Raw genomic sequence first — 26,125 nt, 5'->3', positions numbered from 1 at the left:
GGAGACCCCCGGACTGTTGAACAACTTAAGCTGTACATCAAGCAAGAATGGGAAAGAATTCCACCTGAGAAGCTTCAAAAATGTGTCTCCTCAGTTCCCAAACCTTTACTGAGTGTTGTTAAAAGGAAAGGCCATGTAACACAGTGGTGAACATGCCCTTTCCCCACTACTTTGGCACGTGTTGCAGCCATGACATTCTAAGTTAATTATTATTTGCAAAAAAAAAAAAAAAGTTTATGAGTTTGAACATCAAATATGTTGTCTTTGTAGTGCATTCAATTGAATATGGGTTGAAAATAATTTGCAAATCGTTGTATTCCGTTTATATTTACATCTAACACAATTTCCCAACTCATATGGAAACGGGGTTTGTATAAAGACCTATCAATCTATTTTTTTGTTGTTGTTGTAATTTTGGTCCAATTTGTCTCTTTCAACATTTTGGGTTTGCCGACCCCATGACTTATGAATCCAAGCTTGGACTAACAAATAAGATTCCAGTCATGTGTTGTTGCGGCTGAAAGTCAGCAGTGCCATAAAGCGACTAGAGTGCTGCTGGCCCTTTAAGACGCGGACGTCCAGCAGCTCCAACCCACAGACTGCAGCACATCCTCGGCTTGCTGGAGCCTCACAACACCTGACTCCCCCTGGATCTCCCCCCCTCCTGCACCTCGCCTCACCAAGCAGCCGCGTTCAGGAGCGGCATGAGGGACCCGCTCGCCCACTAGCTCGCCTGCGGTTATCCTGAGGGCGGAGAAAGGCGGGAGCCGTCAAGATGGTGTCGTGGATGATCTCCAGGATAGTTGTGTGAGTAGCGGGGCTCTTTTTTTGTTGTGGCGCTCTCACCTTCTTTCGTCATCTGGCCGTCTGACGCCGCGTATGTCAGCTGTCTGACACATTCACTCCTACGCAACCGGTGGAGGGGAAAAAAACAAAACACGGAAAAGCCGCCATTTATTACTAAAAGGCTAAAAATAACCTCACTAATTGATGTTGCATGCTAGCAGCCTGGGAGCTAACAGCTAGCCAGTGACGTCATCACCTGACGGGAGTTGTTAGCTCCCACTCTTTTGTCCAATATTTACACAAAAGTCGCAATAGATAATACTCATAATGACTTAATTGTGTCCATATTAAACCTAACCCTAACCTAACCACATGGTAACATGATGACGAGGCTACAATGATGATGGAGGTGTGTCATCCATCATGACTTGCAGCAGCTTGGCCCATCAAATTAAGCATCTTTTAAACATGATGGAATGCGTAATTTAGTTTTAGGTCTCCTTTTTGACTGTCACCACACCTCGCCCTTTTCTGCGGAAAGCAAACCTCGGCTGCATTACTCTTGCAGCTATTGTGCAAGGTGCTTTAATACCATGCCTAGGATGAATTATCCTCCTGTGATTACGCAAGAGAAGGAAAACATTCACCAAGTTTTACCCCCAACACCGGAGGTAGAAATAAGTACCATATTTTCCAGACCATAGGGCGCACCGGATTATAAGGCGCACTGCCGATGAATCGTCCATTTTTTAAATCTTTTTTCATATACAAGGCGCGCCAGATTTTAGGGCGGATTAAGAGTCATATTATTATTTTTTTTTCTAAATGTAAAACACTTCCTTGTGGTCTACATCAGTGTTTTTCAACCTTTTTTTTTAGCCAAGGCACATTTTTTGCGTTGAAAAATCCCGGAGGCACACCACCAGCAGAAATCATAAAAAAACGAAACTCAGTTGACAGTAAAAAGTTGTTGTCGCAATTGTTAGATATGAATTTAAAGCATAACCAAGCATGCATCACTATAGCCCTTGTCTCAAAGTAGGTGTACTGTCACCACCTGTCACATCACGCCATGACTTATTTGGAGTTTTTTGATGTTTTCCTGTGTGTAGTGTTTTAGTTCTTGTCTTGCGCTCCTATTTTGGTGGGCATTTTCTCTTTTTTTTGGTATTTTCCTGCAGCGGTTTCATGTCTTCCTTTGAGCGATATTTCCCGCATCTACTTTGTTTTAGCGATCAAGAATATTTCAGTTGTTTTTATCCTTCTTTGTGTGGACATTGTTGATTGTCATGTCATGTTCGGATGTACATTCGGATGCTGTCTTTGCTCCACAGTAAGTCTTTGCTGTCGTCCAGGATTCTGTTTTTGTTTACTTTGTAGCCAGTTTCGTTCTGCATAGCCTTCCCTAAGTTTCACTGCCTTTTCTTAGGGGCACTCTCCTTTTGTTTATTTTTGGTTTAAGCATTAGACACCTTTTTACCTGCACACTGCCTCCTGCTGTTTCCGACATCTACAAAGCAATTAGCTACAGGCTGATATGGAAGAGTATTACATGGTTACTCTGCCGAGCCCTAGACAGCACCGACACTCAACAACAACACATCATTTGCAGACTATAATTACTGCTTTGCAAAAACTATTTTTAACCCAAATAGGTGAAATTAGATAATCTCCCACGGCACACCAGACTGTATCTCACGGCACACTAGTGTGCCGCGGCACAGTGGTTGAAAAACACTGGTCTACATAACATGTAATGGTGGTTCTTTGGTCAAAATGTTGCATAGATGATGTTTTACAGATCATCTTCAAGCCGCTTTCTGACAGTCGCTTCAGGATGCGCCGTTTTGTGGGCGGTCTTATTTACGTGGCTCACCTTCGACAGCGTCTTCTCCCCGTCATCTTTGTTGTAGCGGTGTAGCGTGCAAGGACGGGAGTGGAAGAAGTGTCAAAAGATGGAGCTAACTGTTTTAATGACATTCACACTTTACTTCACTCAATAACGGAGCAGCATCTCCTCATCCGCAAACAACAACACAGGAAATGTGTCCCGTGAAAAACCGTCCGACCGGAACTCTCTAATAACTAAAGTTCCTTGGGTGAATAATGTGAACTCACTACGCCGGTATGTTTTAGCGCTTTCATGGGGAGTTTACTGACAGATATAAGTAACAACTTTACACTACTTTATATTAGAAATGGCAACAACGGAGGATGAATGTCCCATAACAAGAAGATAGAGACAAATAAGTTTATCGACTACGGTGACTACAAAGGCGGACGCGCGCAATTTTTCAGGACTTATGCAGATCCCAAATACAGATCAGAAGGTAAGAAAAGTTGCTTTTGCATAATATTGCAAAGCAAGACGCCAGATATGTCTTACCTTATACACACACCATAATAATACTGGTATGTTGAAGCACAGTACAATCCATCAAGCGGTGTGGCTTCATAGCTTACCAAAGTCGTAGTAAAACATTTTGATAGATTTTTGAGCGCCGTGTGTATTTTTCTATATTTTCAATGGAACATATAAAATGTTGGTGTTTACTTGAGTAATATTGCCATCATAGTGCAGCCTGCACTTATCTCTTATGTTTGACTGCCATCTACTGGTCACATTATTTCATTACACCATGTACCAAATAAAATAGCTTCGAGGTAGGTAAGCTCAACCAAAATTATTCCGTACGTTAGGCCATACTTGCCAACCCTCCCGTTTTTAGCGGGAGACTCCCGGTATTCAGCGCCTCTCCCGACAACCTCCCGGCAGAGATTTTCTCCCGACAAACTCCCGGTATTCAGCCGGAGCTGGAGGCCACGCCCCCTCCAGCTCAATGCAGACCTGAGACTGAGTGGGGACAGCCTGTTCTCACGTCCGCTTTCCCACAATATAAACAGCTTGCCTGCCCAATGACGTCATAACATCTAGGGCTTTTAGAGAGTAGAGTGCACAACTGCGCACACAACAAGGAGACGAAGCAGAAGAACGAGGAAATTACAGACATGGCGACGCCGTCGACGAGCAAGATGAAGAAATACGCTTGCAAGTTCCAAAACGAATGGAAGCAAGAATTTCAGTTCATCCAGGACAGTTCGAAGGGGAAGGTTTATGTTGCCTGTACATTTTGTAGAACAGACTTCTCCATTGGACACGGTGGCCGAAATGATATACTCATCATGAACGGAGAAGTTAAACAGGACAATACTGCCATCTAATGGATAGCCACCGGAACACTGAAATTCAAGTATTTATTTTATTTATATGTAAATAAAATAAATATATATATATATATGTGTATATATATATATATATATATATATATATATATATATATATATATATATATATATATATATATATATATATATAGCTAGAATTCACTGAAAGTCAAGTATTTCATACATATATATATATATATATATATATATATATATATATATATATATATATATATATATTAGGGCTGCAACTAACGATTAATTTGATAATCTATTAATCTGTCGACTATTACTTCGATTAATCGATTAATAATCGGATAAAAGAGACAAACTACATTTCTATCCTTTCCAGTATTTTATTGAAAAAAAACAGCATACTGGCACCATACTTATTTTGATTATTGTTTCTCAGCTGTTTGTACATGTTACAGTTTATAAATAAAGGTTTATTTAAAAAAAAATAAAATAAAAAAAATAAAAAATAAAAAAAAAATAAAATAAAATAAAAAAATTCAAAAAAAAAAAAAAAGCTTCTGCGCATGCGCATAGCATAGATCCAACGTATCGATGACTAAATTAATCGGCAACTATTTTTATAATCGATTTTAATCGATTTAATCGATTAGTTGTTGCAGCCCTAATATATATATGAAATACTCGAGTTGGTGAATTCTAGCTGTAAATAACCACGCCCCCCACCTCCCGATATTGGAGGTCTCAAGGTTGGCAAGTATGCGTTAGGCGCACCGGGTTATAAGGCGCACTGTCGAGTTTTGAGGGAAAAAAAATATTTTAAGTGCGCCTTATAGTGCGGAAAATACGGTATGCACTGTGAGGGTGGAGATGTGAGACATCTGCTGTCTACCGTGCCGCACACATTGAAGAGACCATACACACGGGACTTGACTCCATGCATATTAGGACAGGAGACCTACTTACTGTACAACTAAAGCATTAGATGTGCAGCTGAGTAGTCCAGTTTCTGACGCCGGTTTTCCACTGCACATTACCGCCTCATCTCTACTTGCCTCGGTTAGGTTTCACATAAAAAAAATGGTGTAATCCATGCTGCATACCGGACACGTCAGTCAGAATGAAACACGCCAAAACAACAATGGCGGAGAATGAGGCGCTCTTGTGTTTACTTTTTAATAAAGGTTATAAAGTTATGCAAAAGTAGCGTCCAGATGGCTTAAATTTCACTAACAAGCTCTCCTTGTGTATTTTTTGCTTCTAAAAATGAATCTGTCAGTGATTTCCGATGATATCAATTAGTTTTTGGGTAATCATGAGATAACCAACTGTTCCTGGAAATCCCCCTTTCTATCGCGAGACTTGATGTGTGACGTCATCCATAAAGCTGGAGCCTATTCCACCATATAGACCAGGCCTGGGCAATTATTTTGACTCGGAGGGCCAAATTTAGAGAAAAAAATGTGTCTGTGGGGCCGGTATGTCTAATTTTTAGGAACACTAATACAAAACCTCACAATAATGTCTGATTAAATGCTAAAAACGTTATGACAGACTGCCTTAAAAAACGGAATGGAATTTACTTTTTTTTTTTACTGAATGAGACACCCAGAATGTACATGAAAAATAAAGAATGGGGGATTTACAATATTAACTATGAACGATAAAACACTGAATATTGACGACATATGAACGTCACACCCCCTCTCGATCGACATATTTTACAATCAAGCGAAACGCAACAAAAATGCAACAAACACAAAAAAAAAAACACCTTAAAATCTTATATATCACTAAGCTTTAGAACTTTGTTGTAAAAATCTCCTTTCGGGTGTCCCTGACTCCCCGCATTTCAGGCTGGCCGATCTGGAAACACTCTGTGGAAACGCTCCCCACCCACACTGCTTGGTGCCTCGTTTGACCTGCTGTGACTTACATCAGTGGTCCCCAACCTTTTTGTAGCTGGGGACCGGTCAACTCTTGAAAATTTGTCCCACGGACCGGGGGGTGGAATTTTTTTTTTTTTTTTTTTTTCCCATTAAGAAATACAATCATGTGTGCTTACGGACTGTATCCCTGCAGAATGTATTGATCTATATTGATATATAGTGTATATATTGTGTTTTTTATGTTGTTTTAACTAAAAAAATAAAATTAAAATTTTTTTTTTTTAAATTTTTTAAATTTTTAATTTTTTTAATTTCTTGCGCGGCCCGGTACCGGTCCGCGGACCGATTGGTACCGGGCCGGCCCGGTGGTTGGGGACCACTGACTTACATTACCATAGTAACTAATTAGATTACCATAGTAACTAGTATATCATGCAAAAGTGCAGATTCCAACCATTGAAATACTTTGTATAATTGAAGACTTAAGGTAATTAGAAAACATCACTGCACATCATAATGGCAGCTACAGTTTCCATCTTAAATATCTAAAAATGTTTTGGGAATGTCCGGCGGGCCAGATTGAAAAGCTCAACGGGTCGCATGCGGCCCCCGGGCCTTAATTTGTCTGATATAGACGGTGTGGATAAAGGCATGTAAAACTATTTTTGATCACTTAATTGCATGTTTTTGTCGCCAACAATTGCAATTTCCGGACATCCCTGCTCTTCCACAGCCTGCGTTTCCACAATGTCTTTTATGATTTCCTCAAGCATCTTGCGGAATACCTCAGTAGAAGAGGACGCAAAATAGAAATCCCGGCGGCTTACCTTTTGTATTTTTTCTCTCTAATTTTTCATCGCCGGGTCTGCCCTTCTTTCTCCAATTATCTGCAGGTTCTTCCTCAGTCTTTCTCCCCTCAAGGGTGCTCCTGATTCTTGGGATCCCATTTGACTTGACTTTTTAATTATTTTTTTCCATCCAATCTCTGACCAAAACATTTCTTCTAATTCAGAATCATTCAAATGAAAACCACTCCTCTCGCCTGGTCTGACCCATTTTGTGCGAGTCAGTTTGACTGGAGAGGTTCATACTCTCTTCATTATTGCCATCATTTAAAGGCCTACTGAAAGCCACTACTACCGACCACGCAGTCTGATAGTTTATATATCAATGATGAAATCTTAACATTGCAACACATGCCAATACGGCCGGGTTAACTTATAAAGTGACATTTTAAAATTCCCGCCACACTTCCGGTTGGAAAAACTCCTTTGGATATGATTTATGCGCGTGACGTCACAAAATCCACGGAAGTGGTTGGACCCCATCTGACCCGATATAAAAACCTCTTGTTTTCTTCGACAAAATTCCACAGTATTCTGGACATCTGTGTTGGTGAATCTTTTGCAATTTGTTTAATGAACAATGGAGGCTGCAAAGAAGAACGTTGTAGGTGGGATCGATCGGTGTCTTAGCGGCTAAGTACAATACTTACAGCAACACAACAAGGACTACTTACCCTGATAGAAGACGCCTAGCTGATGCTTGCCGCCAAACCCACGGATGAAGTCCTTCGTCGCACCGTCGATCGCTGGAACGCAGGTGAGCACTGCTGTTGATGGGAAGATGAGGGCTGGCTGGTGTAGGTGGAGCGCTAATGTTTTATCATAGTTCTGTGAGGTCCGGTTGCTAAGTTGCTAAATTAGCCTTAGCGTCGTTAGCAACAGCATTGTTAAGCCTTACCAGGCTGAGAATTTTTAAACCGTGTAGTTACATGTACATGGTTTAATAGTATTTTTTGCTCTTCGGTCTATCCTTCCAGTCAGGGATTTATTTGTTTTGTTTCTATCTTCATTTGAGAACGACGCTAGCACGTTAGCTCAGTAGCTAAGTGTGTCACCGATGTATTGTCTTGGAGATAAAAGTCACTTTAAATGTCCATTTCGCGTGCTCGACTCGTTTTCAAGAGGATATAGTATCCGAGGGTGGTTTAAAATACAAATCCGTGATGCACAATAGAAAAAGGAGAGAGTACATAGTTCTGTGAGTTCAAGGTTGCTAAGTTGCTAAATTAGCCTTAGCGTCGTTAGCAACAGCATTGTTAAGCCTTACCAGGCTGAGAATTTTTAACCGTGTAGTTACATGTACATGGTTTAATAGTATTTTGCTCTTCTGTCTATCCTTCCAGTCAGGGGTTTATTTATTTTGTTTCTATCTTCATTTGAGAACGATGCTAGCACGTTAGCTCAGTAGCTAAGTGTGTCACCGATGTATTGTCGTGGAGATAAAAGTCACTTTAAATGTCCATTTCGCGTTCTCGACTCTCATTTTCAAGAGGATATAGTATCCGAGGTGGTTTAAAATACAAATTCGTGATCCACAATAGAAAAAGGAGAGAGTGTGGTATCCAATGAGCCAGCTTGTACCTAAGTTACGGTCAGAGCGAAAAAAGATACGTCCATCACTGCCTCTCAAGTCCTTCACTGTAACGTTCCTCATCTACGAATCTTTCATCCTCGCTCAAATTAATGGGGTAATCGTCGCTTTTCTCGGTCCGAATCTCTCTCGCTCCATTGTAAACAACGGGGAATTGTGAGGAATACTAGCTCATGTGACGTCACGCTACTTCCGGTACAGGCAAGGCTTTTTTTATCAGCGAGCAAAAGTTGCGAACTTTATCGTCGATTTTCTCTACTAAATCCTTTCAGCAAAAATATGACAATATCGCGAAATGATCAAGTATGACACATAGAATGGATCTGCTATTCCCGTTTAAATAAAAAAAAAATCATTTCAGTAGGCCTTTAAACATGTATGTAGGCTGATTCTTTCTTTAGTTGTAGTATTACAACCTGCAAAAATGCATCTGGCAGTCATATTTGATAATTCCCTAGAATTCTGTGTGAAAACAACATGATTCGAGATAAAGATGCTACCAAAACACATACTACACAGCATTAAATTGCCTCCAGTCGTCTGTAGGGGACGTCAGCCGGTTGATGCAGGCCCACCTACATTGTGCAGCTACAATTGGGCGTGTCAAAATGTGCTGAAACTCGTTAGAAAACATACCTAAAATCACTACTGTCTATATTGGGGGAATTTTACCTGTAGACATCATTCTCAGGTCCAGAACTACAAAATAGGTGCCTATGCTGTCAACATTAAAGGGGCTTTTTAATTTGTTGTAAAGGTCTCCTCTTAGCCTGTTTATGAGCACCAAACACAATAAAAATATATCCTCTCCCTCGCTAGTTTACTCCACTCTTGAGAGAAGAAGCACTCAAACAATCGCAGTTTTTTTTTTTTTTTTTTTTTTTTTTTTTTTAATGTCCTGCCCAGCTTCTCGGGCAAATCATATAGCAGATGGAGATGCCCATATCGGCTGTTCAGATTTACTTTACAAAAGAGAAGTGTAGGATACTTCTCTTGTTGCCTTACTTGTATTTTGACTTTATTAAATGTATTTATATTATCATTTGGTGCAGCCGGGCGGAGCAGGAGCGGGATAGAAAGAGAGAAAAAGGAAGACAGAGGGGGGAATTGTGGGGACAAGAGGGGGATTAGACAGAGAGACAAAAACAACAACAGCAAACACAACAACAACAACAACAGAGCAACATCAGCAAATACGACATGTACAAATATGATGGTAAAAGTAATAGCAAATAAGCAGTTAGCGAAAATTAAAAAAAAAAAAAAATACAGAAATGACAATGAGCATTATTACACTAAAAATGGAGCAATATGAATACCAATAGAAATAGTGCTATTGATAATAAAACAATACCAGTACTTTACCTTTATTATCAACAATACAATTGTTCAAATGCAACAATACATATACGTAATGATAACTTGAGATACGAAAGAATGCAGAAAAATGGAGGGGAAGAAAGAGAAGAACAACCTTAACCTTGTAGATTGTTATAGTAACAATAGGTTAAGCTTTGTCAGTGTGCCATGTGTTATACCCAGTTTATCCTAGGGCAACAACGTTAATATATGTTTGATGAAACGTGATTATGTGCATGAGTGTATGCGTGCATATGTACTTGTATATGTACAGTATGTGTATGTGTGCTTGTACAGTGAATGTATATGTACAGTATGTGTATATGTGTGTACAGCGAATGTATATGTACAGTATGTGTATACAGTATGTGTGTTTGAACAGTGAATGTATATGTACAGTATATGTATGTGTGTGTTTGTACAGTGAATGTATGTGTAGTATGTGTATGTGTGTGTTTGTACAGTGAATGTATATGTACAGTATGTGTATATGTATGTTTTTACAGTGAATGTATATGTACAGTATGTGTATACAGTATGTTTGTATAATGAATGTGCGTGTGGATGTACGAACTTTGAGTGTGTAAATATGTACTGTATTTATTTGTATATGTATGTGGGAGCGTAGGTACCTATGTATGTGTGTATGTATGTGTGTGAGTATATGTGAATTTGCATGTACAATACATTTGACTCCCAGTGTGTGCGGGAGCCAGAGTACGGCCCCAGCCTCCCCGAGAGCCCATCCCACAAACAGTAGGTGTGGTGCCCAGGGAACCAGGGATCACCGCCCCCACGCAGCCAAGCCGGACAGCGACAGGAACCCCAGAGCCTGGCCCACCGTGCCGCCCACAAGGGCCAGCAGCAGGCCGCAGACAGACGCACCCGGCAGAGGACAAGGCACGAGAAAAACAGGGGGAAGCCAGACCCCAAGCCAGCGAGAGACCACACCCCACACGGACAGAAAGGCGGGACGCCCCGCCCGAGGGGCCCGGAGACCCCCGCAACCGGACGGGAAGACCGCCCCCGCCCCACCGGCAACAGGGCCCCCACGAGCCCCCCCCCCACCCCCGGAGAGCGCGGCGAGGCCAGCCCACGGCCACCCCACCCAAGCCGGCCGCCACAGGACCACCCAGCACGGGGCCACAGGAACCACCCACCCCACCCGGAGGGACCCCAACGATGGAGATGGAACAACCAGCAACCGCCCCGCCGAGTCCCCCCCCCCCCATCGCAGTTTTTTAATCCGAGACCTCTTTATTAGGGACGGCGTGGCGAAGTTGGTAGAGTGGCTGGGCCAGCAATCGGAGTGTTGCTGGTTACTGGGGTTCAATTCCCACCTTCTACCATCCTAGTCACGTCCGTTGTGTCCTTGGGCAAGACACTTCACCCTTGCTCCTGATGGCTGCTGGTTAGCGCCTTGCATGGCAGCTCCCGCCATCAGTGTGTGAATGTGTGTGTGAATGGGTAAATGTGGAAATACTGTCAAAGCGCTTTGAGTACCTTGAAGGTAGAAAAGCGCTATACAAGTACAACCCATTTATCATTTATCATTTATTAAAAACCACACCCTAACCGTCCCACACATCCTTATTGATCAAAACCATTTGCGGCCCACAGCTGTTTTAAAGGCCCACGACACATTCTAAAAATACTATTAAAATAAACATAAACATAACAAAAGTGAAATAAAAAAGCTTAAAGGTGAAATGTAATTTACAAAAAGTTACAATGTTGATTAATAAAACAAAGCTGTTTTTTTTTTTTTTCAAACTCTCATTGCTCAAAACATAATATTGAATCAAAATCAATGTTATTATGAATTATTGACCTATCCAAGGTTCCGATTACTTCCCATCAAATATTCCACTAAGAAAAATATTTTTGGTGGAAGATTTTGCAAATTTGGTAAATAAATAAACCAAAAATGTACACTACCGTTCAAAAGTTTGGGGTCACATTGAAATGTCCTTATTTTTTGAAGGAAAAGCACTGTACTTTTCAATGAAGATAACTTTAAACTAGTCTTAACTTTAGCAATGTATAGAGTGTATTTCTTTAATGTTGTAAATGACTATTCTAGCTGCAAATGTCTGTTTTTTGGTGCAATATCTACATAGGTGTATAGAGGCCCATTTCCAGCAACTATCACTCCAGTGTTCTAATGGTACAATGTGTTTGCTCATTGGCTCAGAAGGCTAATTGATGATTAGAAAAGCCTTGTGCAATCATGTTCACACATCTGAAAACAGTTTAGCTCGTTACAGAAGCTACAAAACTGACCTTCCTTTGAGCAGATTGAGTTTCTGGAGCATCACATTTGTGGGGTCAATTAAACGCTCAAAGTGGCCAGAAAAAGAGAACTTTCATCTGAAACTCGACAGTCTATTCTTGTTCTTAGAAATGAAGGCTATTCCACAAAATTGTTTGGGTGACCCCAAACTTTTGAACGGTAGTGTATATTTTGTTGTTTGTATGTGGGCTCTGTACCGAGGATGTCGTTGTGGCTTGTGCAGCCCTTTGAGACACTTGTGATTTAGGGCTATATAAATAAACATTGATTGATTGATTCTTACTGTACCGAAAATGAACCGAACCGTGACTTCTAAACCGAGGTACGTAGCGAACCGAAATTTTTGTGTACCGTTACACCCCTACATCATCCAGTGGAAAAATGTTTTCAGACAAGCTTGGAGTCGCACTAGTTTGTCTGCCTGCCTCTGTCTCATCACCGCTCGGAGATTGAAAGCACACCACAAAAATCGCTGCATGTTCCCAATCGACAGGACTCTTGTCAGCCTAATCTCACTTCCTGTCTCCATGTATCAGGCCTCTGTGTGTTTTTACGAGCCGCTGCCCACACAATAGTCTGATAGTATAGAAAGATACTTGTGTTTGTAGTACAGATTAGGTATGGCTCACTTGCCTGTTAAGCAGGAAGTCATTTGTTTGACTCTCAAAGTCCACACCCAGAATCTGCTCTTATTTCATCTCGTCCCCTGACTGAACCAGGCTGCCCTTGATTTTGATGTTTATTGTTTTGCAGCCTCTCCTTCGGGACGCTCTACCCAGCGTACGCGTCATACAAGGCTGTCAAAACGAAGAATGTGAAGGAATATGTGAGTATCACCCCTGGTCACCAAATCCAAGCACGTCATTCTGACCCTTCTCTGCTGTTCTACTTTTTTTTTGGGATGTTTTGCCCCAGGATGCTGTCAACTGTGTTTACCACTGGCTTGTGTTGGCCTTTTTCCGAGCAAATCTACAGGGCCACAGATGTTGTGTCCAAGTGGGTGTGGGCCTTCAGACCAATATGAAATGTATTAAAATGACGTAAGCTCCCGATACCACAAAGACTTGTGCTTAAAATCTACACGCCCTCAGTGTGGTGAAATGCCCGCTCAGCAAGTTCCATTGGAACCAAAAGGAAACTTCCACAGACATCAGCTATTATGTAAACCTTCAGACAGAACTTTAGGTACACCTGACCTGACCACATTTTAATTTGAATCGTGCTTAGACACTGCTGGAGAGGTTTTAATTCAAATAATACTAATTTAAACAACACTTTTTTTGCATTTTGTTCTTGTCAAGTTAATAAATAACAAATGCTATTGTATTCATCTTTTCATGTTGTAAAAAAATATAAAGGTAATTGAGTGTATTAAAGCCTAGCCAAGCAACTTTATTTGTATAGCACTTTTTTAAAAAGAACAAAGTGCTGAAAAGCAGTAAAATGAGTCCAGAGTACAAATAACTAAAATGTACAGGGTTAAAAAATACAACCTAGATAAGTCAAACACATAAATAAACTCATATGTAAAATTAATTCAATCAGAATAATAATCCATCCACCCATCCATTTTCTCCCGCTTGTTCCCTTCCCTTAGCCCAAAATAGTAAAATAGCATCAATATCTCATACTTGTTAAAAAGCCAAGCAGAAAAGGAGCCTGTCTAATGTCCGAAACCCACTTCTTATTTTATAGTCTACATTTAAAGGCCTACTGAAATGAGATTTTCTTATTTAAACGGGGATAGCAGGTCCATTCTATGTGTCATACTTGATCATTTTGCGATATTGCCATATTTTTGCTGAAAGGATTTAGTATAGAACATCGACGATAAAGTTTGCAACTTTTGGTCGCTTATAAAAAAGCCTTGCCTGTACCAGAAGTAGCGTGACGAGTCACAGGTTGTGGAGCGCCTCACATCTGCACATTCTTTTCAATCATGGCCGCCAGCAGCGTGAGCGATTCGGACCGAGAAAGCGACTATTTCCCCATTAAATTGAGCGAGGATGAAAGATTCGTGGATGAGGAAAGTGAAAGTGAAGGATTAGAGGGCAGTGGAAGCGATTCAGATAGGGAAGATGCTGTGAGAGGCGGGTGGGACCTGATATTCAGCTGGGAATGACTAAAACAGTAAATAAACACAAGACATACACTACCGTTCAAAAGTTTGGGGTCACTCAAACAATTTTGTGGAATAGCCTTCATTTCTAAGAACAAGAATAGACTGTCTAGTTTCAGATGAAAGTTCTCTTTTTCTGGCCATTTTGAGCGTTTAATTGACCCCACAAATGTGATGCTCCAGAAACTCAATCTGCTCAAAGGAAGGTCAGTTTTGTAGCTTCTGTAACGAGCTAAGCTGTTTTCGGATGTGCGAACATGATTGCACAAGGATTTTCTAATCATCAATTAGCCTTCTGAGCCAATGAGCAAACACATTGTACCATTAGAACACTGGAGTGATAGTTGCTGGAAATGGGCCTCTATACACCTATGTAGATATTGCAGCAAAAACCAGACATTTGCAGCTAGAATAGTCATTTACCACATTAGCAATGTATAGATCAGAGGTCACCAACCTTTTTGAAACCAAGAGCTACTTCTTGGGTAGTGATTAATGCGAAGGGCTACCAGTTTGATACACACTTAAATAAATTGCCAGAAATAGCCAATTTGCTCAATTTACCTTTAACTCTATGTTATTATTACTAATTAATGATATTTACACTTAATTGAACGGTTTAAAAGAAGAGAAAACACGAACAAAATGACAATTAAATTTTGAAACATAGTTTATCTTCAATTTCGACTCTTTAAAATTCAAAATTCAACCGCAAAAAAGAAGAGAAAAACTTTAAAAAATAATTTATGGAACATCATTAGTAATTTTTCCTGATTAAGATAATTTTAGAATTTTGATTAAATAGGTTAAAATCCAATCTACACTTTGTTAGAATATATAACAAATTGGACCAAGCTATATTTCTAACAAAGACAAATCATTATTTCTTCTAGATTTTCCAGAACAAAAATTTTAAAAGAAATTCAAAAGACTTTGAAATAAGATTTAAATTTGATTCTACAGATTTTCTAGATTTGCCAGAATAATTTTTTTGAATTTTAATCATAAGTTTGAAGAAATATTTCACGAATATTCTTTGTCGAAAAAACTGAAGCTAAAATGAAGAATTAAATTAAAATGTATTAATTATTCTTTACAATAAAAAAAAATACATTTAATTGAACATTGATTTAAATTGTCAGGAAAGAAGAGGAAGACATTTAAAAGGTAAAAAGGTATATGTGTTTAAAAATCCTAAAATCATTTTTAAGGTTGTATTTTTTCTCTAAAATTGTCTTTCTGAAAGTTATAAGAAGCAAAGTAAAACAAATTATGAATTTATTTAAACAAGTGAAGACCAAGTCTTTAAAATATTTTCTTGGATTTTCAAATTCTATTTGAGTTTTGTCTCTCTTAGAATTAAAAATGTTGGGCAAAGCGAGACCAGCTTGCTAGTAAATAAATAAAATGTAAAAAATAGAGGCAGCTCACTGGTAAGTGCTGCTATTTGAGCTATTTTTAGAACAGGCCAGCGGGCTACTCATCTGGTCCTTACGGGCTACCTGGTGCCCGCGGGCACCGCGTTGGTGACCCCTGGTATAGAGTGTATTTCTTTAAAGTTAAGACTAGTTTAAAGTTATCTTCATTGAAAAGTACAGTGCTTTTCCTTCAAAAATAAGGACATTTCAATGTGACCCCAAACTTTTGAACGGTAGTGTATATATATACTCTATTAGCCACAACACAACCAGGCTTATATTGAATATGCCACAAATTAATCGCGCATAACAAACACCTCCCCCCTCCCGTCCATATAACCCGCCAATACAACTCAAACACCCGCACAACACACACACTCCCACAGCCCAAAGTACCGTTCACTTCCGCAAAGTTCATACAGCACATATATTTCCCCAAAGTTACGTTTGTGACATGCACATAGCGGCACGCACGGACGGGCAAGCGATCAAATGTTTGGAAGAAAGCTGTACTCACGGTAGCGCGTCTGCTATCCAACTCAAAGTCCTCCTGGTTGTGTTGCTGCAGCCGGCCGCTAATACACCGATCCCACCTACAGCTTTCTTTGCTGTCTTCATTGTTCATTAAACAAATTGCAAAAGATTCACCAACACAGATGTCCAGAATACTGTGGAATTTTGCGATGAAAACAGAGCTGAGACACAATGGTGTCCCAATACTTCCTCACAATCCGTGACGTCACGCGCAAACGTCATCATACCGAGACGTTTTCAGCCAGATATTTCCCGGGAAATTTAAAATGGCACTTTATAATCTAACCCGGCCGTATTGGCATGTGTTGCAATGTTAAGATTTCATCATTGATATATAAACTATCAGACTGCGTGGTCGGTAGTAGTGGCTTTCAGTAGGCCTTTAATATAAGGAGTAAACACAGTCAAACTTTTAGACCTTGGAAAAAATATTATTAATTTGACGACGTGTACAATCGGGTTTTATTTCGCCGCAACCCTTGCCGTTTTGAATTGAAATTTAGACGATGCAGGTCACTGAAAAATAAATACTAAAAAAAATTGGTGCTATTCGTTTGTTGAAACTCTCAAAAATATCTGTCTATTTTCAACACTAAATCTGATATTTTGAAATCAATATCTGTGCACCTCTTGAATGTAAAAGTGGGCGGCTCGATATAAATATTGATAGTAATAATACCAAGTATAGTATGGGTATTTGGTGGATACTACAGTGGTTAATCGATTTTTTTTTCTGTTATGAAAAAATCGTTTAAAGTTTTTTGTTATTTTGTTAAGTTCCTGGACACAGGAGGACTTTTAATTGCTAAAACCAAATGATTTAAATCAGAGCCAATACTAGGACCTCATTGAAATATTTAATTGATATTGTTACACCAACATTGTGTGTTTTTGTCTGATTATAGTTGTGATCAAAAAGGAATCATTCCATGATCTTAAAAACTCTTTGGTATTAACATTGGTATGACCTATACTTCCCCTGTAACCACTTGATATTAGATCGATAAACCATTTTGCAGTATCGCTCAAGACTAACGTAAAGTTGCCAAACAGCGGAAGAATAAGTACTGAGTATATTTGAACAGAAGTGTAGATGGAATCATGTTACAACAGAAAGCAAATTAGCAAGTACCGTAATTTCCGGACTATAAGCCGCACCAGCTAAATTTAGGGGAACATACAGATTGCTCCATACATAAGCCGCACCCGACTATAAGCCGCAGGGTTTTTATGTGTAATTACCGTAGTATATAGGGGTTCCTGCTACCACGGAGGGGATTGTCGGGACAGAGATGACTGTTTGGGAACGCAAAGCGTCCCATTTATTAACAATAAATCTTTCAATCATTCAATCAAACTTTCACATCTTTGACATGGCGAACAGCATTCGTGCAGAGTACAAATAATACAACGGTGCAAAGTAATACAAAGTGCTCACCTGTACGTTATCAAAATAACCAGCCTACCGGTATATGAAAAGTCAGTCTTTAATCATTGTGTCATCGTCTTCCTCCTGCGTACTAAAACCACCGAAATCCTCTTCGTCGGTGTCGGAGAAGAACAGGCCGTAAATAAGCCGCACCCTTGTATAAGCCGCAGGGACCAGAACGAGGGGAAAAAGTAGCGGCTTATAGTCCGGAAATTACGGTAGATTAGTTTGGAGAAAATGATACGACCAGAAATGACGCAATACGTTACCGCATACATCAGCAGCCAAATGAGGAGCCTTTTAACCTGTTTTGAAATGGTTCTATTTTTTACATACTAAATAATATATTGTGATAAATATCGTTATCGCAGGAGGCTGCAATGTACACTACCGTTCAAAAGTTTGGGGTCACATTGCAATGTCCTTATTTTTGAAGGAAAAGCACTGTACTTTTCAATGAAGATAACTTTAAACTAGTCTTAACTTGAAAGAAATACACTCTATACATTGCTAATGTGGTAAATGACTATTCTAGCTGCAAATGTCTGGTTTTTGGTGCAATATCTACATAGGTGTATAGAGGCCCATTTCCAGCAACTATCACTCCAGTGTTCTAATGGTAAAATGTGTTTGCTCATTGGCTCAGAAGGCTAATGGATGATTAGAAAACCCTTGTGCAATCATGTTCGCACATCTGAAAACAGTTCAGCTCGTTACAGAAGCTACAAAACGGACCTTCCTTTGAGCAGATTGAGTTTCTGGAGCATCACATTTGTGGGGTCAATTAAACGCTCCAAATGTCCAGAAAAAGAGAACTTTCATCTGAAACTCGACAGTCTATTCTTGTTCTTAGAAATGAAGGCTCAAACACAAAATTGTTTGGGTGACCCCAAACTTTTGAACGGTAGTGTATATCACAATATAGATTTCAGGCCATATCCACCATCCCTAGGCAGCCAGTGCTGCAGAGCAGTTCAAATGCTCGGTGAACGTAGTTGAGAATCGTAAACAAATGGGGTCCTCCCTGCTTACCTCATCACTGCACAGGATGAGAATAAGTAAGAGGAGAGGTGGGGTGGGGGGAGTGAGGGGGAGTTGGAGCAGCAGCTCTCTGCCTGGCTTGGCGCCTGGATTTGCACGAGAAAACAATCTCATCCTTCCTGGCAGGTTACCATAGCAACCCCTTCTCGTCTCTACTCAAGCAGAGGGCAACAGAAGGAACATGTGCATGACACCATTTTTAGATCTGATGTTTTTATTCCTGGTTGATCTTGTTTAGTGTTTAATTCACTGAATTTATAGTTCTTTTAATTACATGTAGGTAGGGGTGTAACGGTACACAAACATGTCGGTTCGGTACGTACCTCGGTTTAGAGGTCACGGTTCGTTTCATTTTCGGTACAGTAAGAAAACAACAAAATATAAATTTTTGGGTTATTTATTTACCAAATTTGCAAAATCTTCCACCAAAAATATTTTTCTTAGTGGAATATTTGATGTGAAGTAATCGGAACCTTGGATAGGTCAATAATTCATAATAACATTGATTTTGATTCAATATTATGTTTTGAGCAATGACAGTTTGAAAGAAAAAAAAAACAGCTTTGTTTTATTAGTCAACATTGCAACTTTTTCTAAATTACATTTAACATTAAAGATTTTTTATTTCACTTTTGTTATGTTTTTGTTTATTTTAATAGTATGTTTAGAATGTGCCGTGGGCCTTTAAAACATTAGCTGTGGGCCGCAAATGGCCTCTGGGGCACACTGTTGACACCCCTGTTTTAGATAATAAAAAATTCAATCTGATAAATCTATGGATAAAAAGCAGAGCCTGGCGACGCATGCGCGTTTACCATAACTCTCTCTCTCTCTCTGTCTCTGCCCCTCCCTCACCAATGCTGCTGCGCGCACAATTTGTTTTGTTTTTAACCCCTTCTCAACCCTTAACGTACATTGAAAATACACGCAAACCTAACTTAAAATGCTGGACATTTGAGGCATTTAAGGAGCTCCGCAAAAGAGGACATGTCCGGTGAAAAGAGGACGTATGGTCAGTCTATCGTAGCCCGTTAGCTGCTAGCATGCCGTGTGTTGTGCCTCGGTGTGCATTGTTTACACAACGTGCGTTACGCTACTTAATATGTCCGTGTGGAAACTCGTTCGGTACACCTCCGAACCGAACCGGAACCCCCGTACCGAAACGGTTCAATACAAATACACGTACCGTTACACCCCTACATGTAGGTCATTATTTCTTAACATTGCTAGTTAGTCTCAGCATCCTGATAATTTGCACCATTTGTCCTTTCTAAAGACTGATGATGTTAGTCTTGTTTTAGGCTAATTTGTTATCGTCTTGATTTAACCTCATTGTGTTGCCTGGCAATGATGCCCTACATTCCCTTTGTGTCTCTGGGAGGTGAAACCATGCGTACTGATGTACACTGGCACGACTAGCATATGTTGCATTTAGTGCGCGCGCGTCTTGTTAATCTCAATGTGTCCTAGCGCGTGTTTCACTGCATGCTGTGAGCATTTGTATGTTGCATTTTGTAATATGTGTGTGTTTCCTTGCACTCAGGTGAAGTGGATGATGTACTGGATAGTGTTTGCCTTGTTCTCCACAGCGGAGACGGCCACAGACTTGTTCCTATCATGGTGAGTCAGGAGACGCTCATGGTTGCTCCCATCAACATTCTCAGTCCACTTTGAATAAATAAACGCTTATATAATATCAACTGACGTGTGTCTCCAGTGCCTAGGGTTCTGGATATTTTTAGCACTATTAAAGGACTGTTTCCTTTTTTAAAAATGCACATGTGCTGCTGTTGAGGGCTTTTTATGTTTAAATTGCACAGGTTTCCTTTTTACTTTGAGCTGAAGATCGCTTTTGTCATCTGGCTCCTGTCTCCGTACACCAAGGGCTCCAGTGTTCTCTATCGCAAATTTGTCCACCCAACCCTGTCCAACAAGGAAAAGGTGGGTCTCACATGAGGTTTCCTCACATTTTTGCCTCCTGGCTCATTTTTGCTTCCTCCCTTTGCCTGTCTTCTTGCAGGAGATCGATGAATACATTGCACAGGCCAAGGACAGAAGCTATGAGACCATGATGCGGTTTGGAAAGAGGGGTCTCAACTTGGCTGCTAACGCTGCGGTCACTGCAGCCACCAAGGTGAGGTCTGCTCTTCACAGACTTGCATTTCACTAACTACTGCATCAGTTCACATATACAATCTAATACAGGGGTCACCAACCTTTTTGAAACCAAGAGCTACTTCTTGGGTACTGATTAATGCGAAGGGCTTACCAGTTCGATACACACTTCAATAAATTGCCAGAAATAGCCAATTTTCTCAATTTACCTTCAACTCTATGTTATTATTAATAATTAATGATATTTACACTTAATTGAACGGTTTAAAAGAGGAGAAAACACGAAAAAAATGACAATTCAATTTTGAAACATAGTTCATCTTCAATTTCGACTCTTTAAAATTCAAAATTCAACCGAAAAAAAAGAAGAGAAAAACTTAAAAAAAGAATTTATGGAACATCATTAGTAATTTTTCCTGATTAAGATTAAATTTTGAATTTTGATGACATGTTTTAAATAGGTTAAAATCCAATCTGCACTTTGTTAGAATATATAACAAATTGGACCAAGCTATATTTCTAACAAAGACAAATCATTATTTCTTCTAGAATTTCCAGAACAAAAATTTTAAAAGAAATTCAAAAGACTTTGAAATAAGATTTACATTTGAGTCTAAAGATTTTCTAGATTTGACAGAATAATTTTTTTGAATTTTAATCATAATAAGTTTGAAGAAATATTTCACAAATATTTTTCGTCGAAAAAACAGAAGCTAAAATGAAGAATTAAATTAAAATTTATTTATTATTCTTTACAATAAAAAAAAATAAATACTTGAACATTGATTTAAATTGTCAGGAAAGAAGAGGAAGGAATTTAAAAAGTAAAAAGGTATATGTGTTTAAAAATCCTAAAATCCTTTTTACGGTTGTATTTTTTCTCTAAAATTGTCTTTCTGAAAGTTATAAGAAGCAAAGTAAAAAAATGTATGAAGTGAAGACCAAGTCTTTAAAATATTTTCTTGGATTTTCAAATTCTATTTGAGTTTTGTCTCTCTTAGAATTAAAAATGTCGGGCAAAGCGAGACCAGCTTGTTAGTAAATAAATAAAATTTAAAAAATAGAGGCAGCTCACTGGTGTGAAGTGAAGTGAAGTGAATTACATTTATATAGCGCTTTTTCTCAAGTGACTCAAAGCGCTTTACATTGTGAAACCCAATATCTAAGTTACATTTAAACCAGTGTGGGTGGCACTGGGAGCAGGTGGGTAAAGTGTCTTGCCCAAGGACACAACGGCAGTGACTAGGATGGCGGAAGCGGGGATCGAACCTGCAACCCTCAAGTTGCTGGCACGGCCGCTCTACCAACCGAGCTATACCGCCCCTATACCGTAAGTGCTGCTATTTCAGCTATTCTTAGAACAGGCCAGCGGGCTACTCATCTGGTCCTTACGGGCTACCTGGTGCCCGCGGGCACCACGTTGGTGACCCCTGATCTAATACTAGCATAACAAAGTATGGTTTTAGAAATATTCAATTAGAGATCTGCTTACCGTTTATTACCAAATAAACGCCTATGTCCAAATAGCCGCCCATGGGCTGTTGTCTGCATAATTTAGATTAAAGTGCTACTGGGGTTGTGTTTGCTGCAGTATTATTGTTTAGATGTTTTTATAGAGTACTCGGTACCATAATTGTATTTTTCCTGTATGCTGCTTTATTTAAAACTTGGAGTACTGTAGCCTTTATTTTATTTAAGTGACAGTATTATTGTTCTGTTTTGATGGTGGGTTTTATACTTGAGTACTAGGTACCATAATTTTATTTTTCCCGGTAGGCTGCTTTATTTAAAAAGTTTATTTATTTTTAGTATTGGTATTCTATTTGACAATTGTTGCACTACTGCCATGTTTGAGGCCTTCAGTGTTTCCCATAAACTGCCAAGATACCTGTGGCGGTGGGGGCGTGGCTATGGGCGTGGTCACCATCACATCATCGAGTAATTTGCATAATTTACTACAATGATTTGATTTTCTCTAAAAAGGCTCACAAAATGTATACTTACTAATTAATAATAAAAGTTTTGTTTTAAACGTCCATCCATCCATCCATTTTACAATATAATTACAACACTTTATGTACATATTTATATACAGATTTGAACAATAAGTTATTCACTGAAATATATTTATTAATTGTGGTTCTTACAAAAAATATATCTTATAAAATATAAAAGCTAAAATGTCTCAAAGCTCTGCCCCTTTAACTAGTGCATACTAAATAATTTAACTTTAGCCTACTACTACAACCATATTATTTACCAGCAACATAAAGTGAAACAGAGGCAGAGGTGTAACAAATAAACAGAAAACAGTAGTGGTGGTAGATAGACACAGAGCTTCATCAAACATCTGATCCACTGAACAAAGAGCTCCAAAAATCTTGAACTTTAGACTGCCATCAGTTTTACATGCGTGCTTTGTTGGTTGCTGTGCTGTGCAGGGGCAGGGTGTGCTGTCGGACAAGCTGCGCAGTTTTAGCATGCAAGACCTGACTCTCATCAACGCAGAGGATGAGCTGTCTCTGCACTCTTCAGACGGGCGCATGAGGCGGGAATCTATGGACGACATGAGCTCGGGGGCCAGCACGCTGCCTCGGGCCAAGAGCGCTGCTGCACGGCAGAGTAAGACACATGGCTTTCGCTCTTGCAACTACACACATCTGCGTGAGAATAAGTACTTATAAGCGCGCTGTATGTCAAACATTAGACCCAATTTTAAAGCTGGACAGATGTCACTCTGGCCCAGTGGATTTTTAAAAAAGCCTGAAGGACTCACATAACACAATGAGTGTTATGTGAGTCCTGCGTGAGAGACTGTGGCTTTGTGTGCACAAGCTGTGTGCACTGAATGCAGAGTTTAGTACGAGGCAGTGCTCAACTCTTGATACCAGTTGGAGAAAACTAAAGTGAAAGAATCAGGGAGATGTTTGAGAAATGTAATATTGATTTGAGATCTTCAAAATCAGTTTTTCAGAAATCTAAACAGTAGGGATGATGTTTGATAAGAAATTATCGAGTTTGAGCCTATTATCGAATCCTCTTATCGAACCGATTCCTTATCGATTCTCTTATCGAATCCAGATAGGTTGTTGTATGTGGAAAAAAACACAATATTTGGTTTAACAAAAGCTCACTTATTTTATAAGAAAAAAATAAAATAAAATAAATAAATACATATTGACTGTTACCCCCCTAATAAAATAAAATAAATATTGACTGTTGTTACCCAAAGTATATTAAGTGGATTTTTTCAGAAAAACAAATATATACAGTAACACAAAAACAACCTGTCTCTGTGATCACTATAGGTATATAAATAATAATATAGTGTTAAATAAAATCAGTCCCTTGGGCACAAAACTGAAAATAATACAGCTCTCCAAAAAGTGCACTTCTGCTGCTATTGGAACATACTAACTACACACACAGGCAGACAGCTAACAAACAATCCAAGATGTCTAATAAAGTTCCAAAGCAGATTAATCCATTTAGGCTCTTTATTGTTGTTGATCTTGCTTTGTCTTTTCCTATCTTTACTTTTGTCTTGCACTGGACTGTTATTTTTTATTTTTTTTAAAAACTGAAATACACACAATGACACATGTATAAGCTATGTGATTCAATTAACATACTCAAATTTAATACACAATATGTAAATATTAGCTTCACACAAATATACAGTACTATCATCAAACAAATACTTCTGAGTGTTGAAACTATTTCGATGGTGGAAATACACGACTGGCAGCCATTTTAAGTCCTCAAAACATCCATTGAAACAGTGCACAAAAATTGTTTTTCAATAAACATCTTAGTTTTAAATTGAAACACTTTCCACCTTAATATTGAGTTACATAAACAAGTTAAACAGTTTACTTACAGACTTATCTTTTCCAAGGCTTGTAGGAGCTAACACAACTTGTCTACTTCTCAATTGTCTCATGAACTGAACTGACTCGCCAACGCGGAAGTGGCCAGACTAATGACGCGTAGTATTTTCATATCGCCACAAGGTGTCAGTAAGAGTCTACAATCAAATGGGCATAACATTGCCCATTTGGGATTCGTTCCCAGGGATTCGAATAAAGAACCAACTCTTTTTCTTTACTATAGTGGTCTCGATAACGGGTACCGGTTCTCAAAAAGGGATTTGAGTCCGAGGACTCGGTTCTTTTCTTATCGAACAACGGGGAAAATCGGTTTCGAGCATCATCCCTACTAAACAGTGCCTTCTACTTTTTTTGTGAAGGAGGTATTGTTTGGATTATGTCCAAACACCACAGAAGCAGAAGATTCAGTTGCTACCACAGCAGCCTGAAAGTACAGTACAGTGAAACCTTAATTTACGAACTTATTTAGTTCTTGAAAAGGGTTTTTAAATAGAAAAGTTTCTTAAAAACACTAGAATGTGGTCATATAGATCAGTGGTTCTCAATCTCAAACTTCTTTTTCCCAAGTACCACCTCAGAAATAAACTTGGCTCCGCAAGTACCACCATAATGACCAACATTAAAATACAGCAGCGTAGTAGGTCTAAGTCAGGGGTGTCCAAACTTTTTCCACTGAGGGCCACACGGAAAAATTTAAGCATACGGGGGCCTTTTTGATATTTTTCATTTTCAAACCATAACAAAATATATAGATTTTTTTTTTTTTTTAACCTTTAGGGCTCCCGGGGACCAATCAAGGGTCAAGGGTCTCAGTCATTAAAATGTTAAAAATAAGTCAAATTATTATTATTTTTTACAGTATATCTCTATATCAACTTGAGGTTGATATCAAGTAAAAAAAACAACAGGTTTTATGCCTTTTCTGTCAAAGACAACTTTGTTTTTTATAGTAAAACTGAAATATGCAGTATTTAGTAATTAGAACTAGGGATGTCCGATAATGGCTTTTTGCCGATATCCGATATTCCGATATTGTCCAACTCTTTAATTACCGATACCGATATCAACCGATACCGATACCAACCGATATATGCAGTCGTGGAATTAACACATTATTATGCCTAATTTGGACAACCAGGTATGGTGAAGATAAGGTACTTTTTTAAAAAATTAGTAAAATAAGATAAATAAATTAAAAACATTTTCTTGAATAAAAAAGAAAGTACAACAATATAAAAACAGTTACATAGAAACTAGTAATGAATGAAAATTAGTAAAAATTAACTGTTAAAGGTTAGTACTATTAGTGGACCAGCAGCACGCACAATCATGTGTGCTTACGGACTGTATCCCTTGCAGACTTTATTGATATATATTGATATATAATGTAGGAACCAGAATATTAATAACAGAAAGAAACAACCCTTTTGTGTGAATGAGTGTAAATGGGGGAGGGAGGTTTTTTGGCTTGGTGCACTAATTGTAAGTGTATCTTGTGTTTTTTATGTTGATTTAATAAAAAAACAAACAAAAAAAAACAAAAACGATACCGATAATAAAAAAAACGATACCGATAATTTCCGATATTACATTTTAACGCATATATCGGCCGATAATA

General features: G+C 38.9%; 1 protein-coding gene across 1 annotated transcript in view; it reads left to right on the top strand.

The window, feature by feature from the left end:
• Positions 1-514: 514 nt before the first annotated feature.
• The window catches only part of reep2 (receptor accessory protein 2), a 37,563-nt gene continuing 11,952 nt past the window's right edge, over positions 515-26,125 (top strand). The window contains exons 1-6 of the mRNA XM_062045903.1: positions 515-807; positions 12,715-12,787; positions 20,046-20,122; positions 20,323-20,443; positions 20,523-20,636; positions 23,059-23,239. Of these exons, the coding sequence (XP_061901887.1) occupies positions 776-807; positions 12,715-12,787; positions 20,046-20,122; positions 20,323-20,443; positions 20,523-20,636; positions 23,059-23,239 (598 nt within the window). The 5' untranslated portion in view covers positions 515-775. The remainder of the gene's footprint in view (positions 808-12,714; positions 12,788-20,045; positions 20,123-20,322; positions 20,444-20,522; positions 20,637-23,058; positions 23,240-26,125) is intronic.

Source organism: Entelurus aequoreus, linkage group LG04, assembly GCF_033978785.1.
Source record: "Entelurus aequoreus isolate RoL-2023_Sb linkage group LG04, RoL_Eaeq_v1.1, whole genome shotgun sequence".
NCBI lineage: Eukaryota > Metazoa > Chordata > Actinopteri > Syngnathiformes > Syngnathidae > Entelurus > Entelurus aequoreus.
Note: the sequence above shows the minus strand (reverse complement) of the source record. Positions and strands in the feature narration are given on the sequence as shown.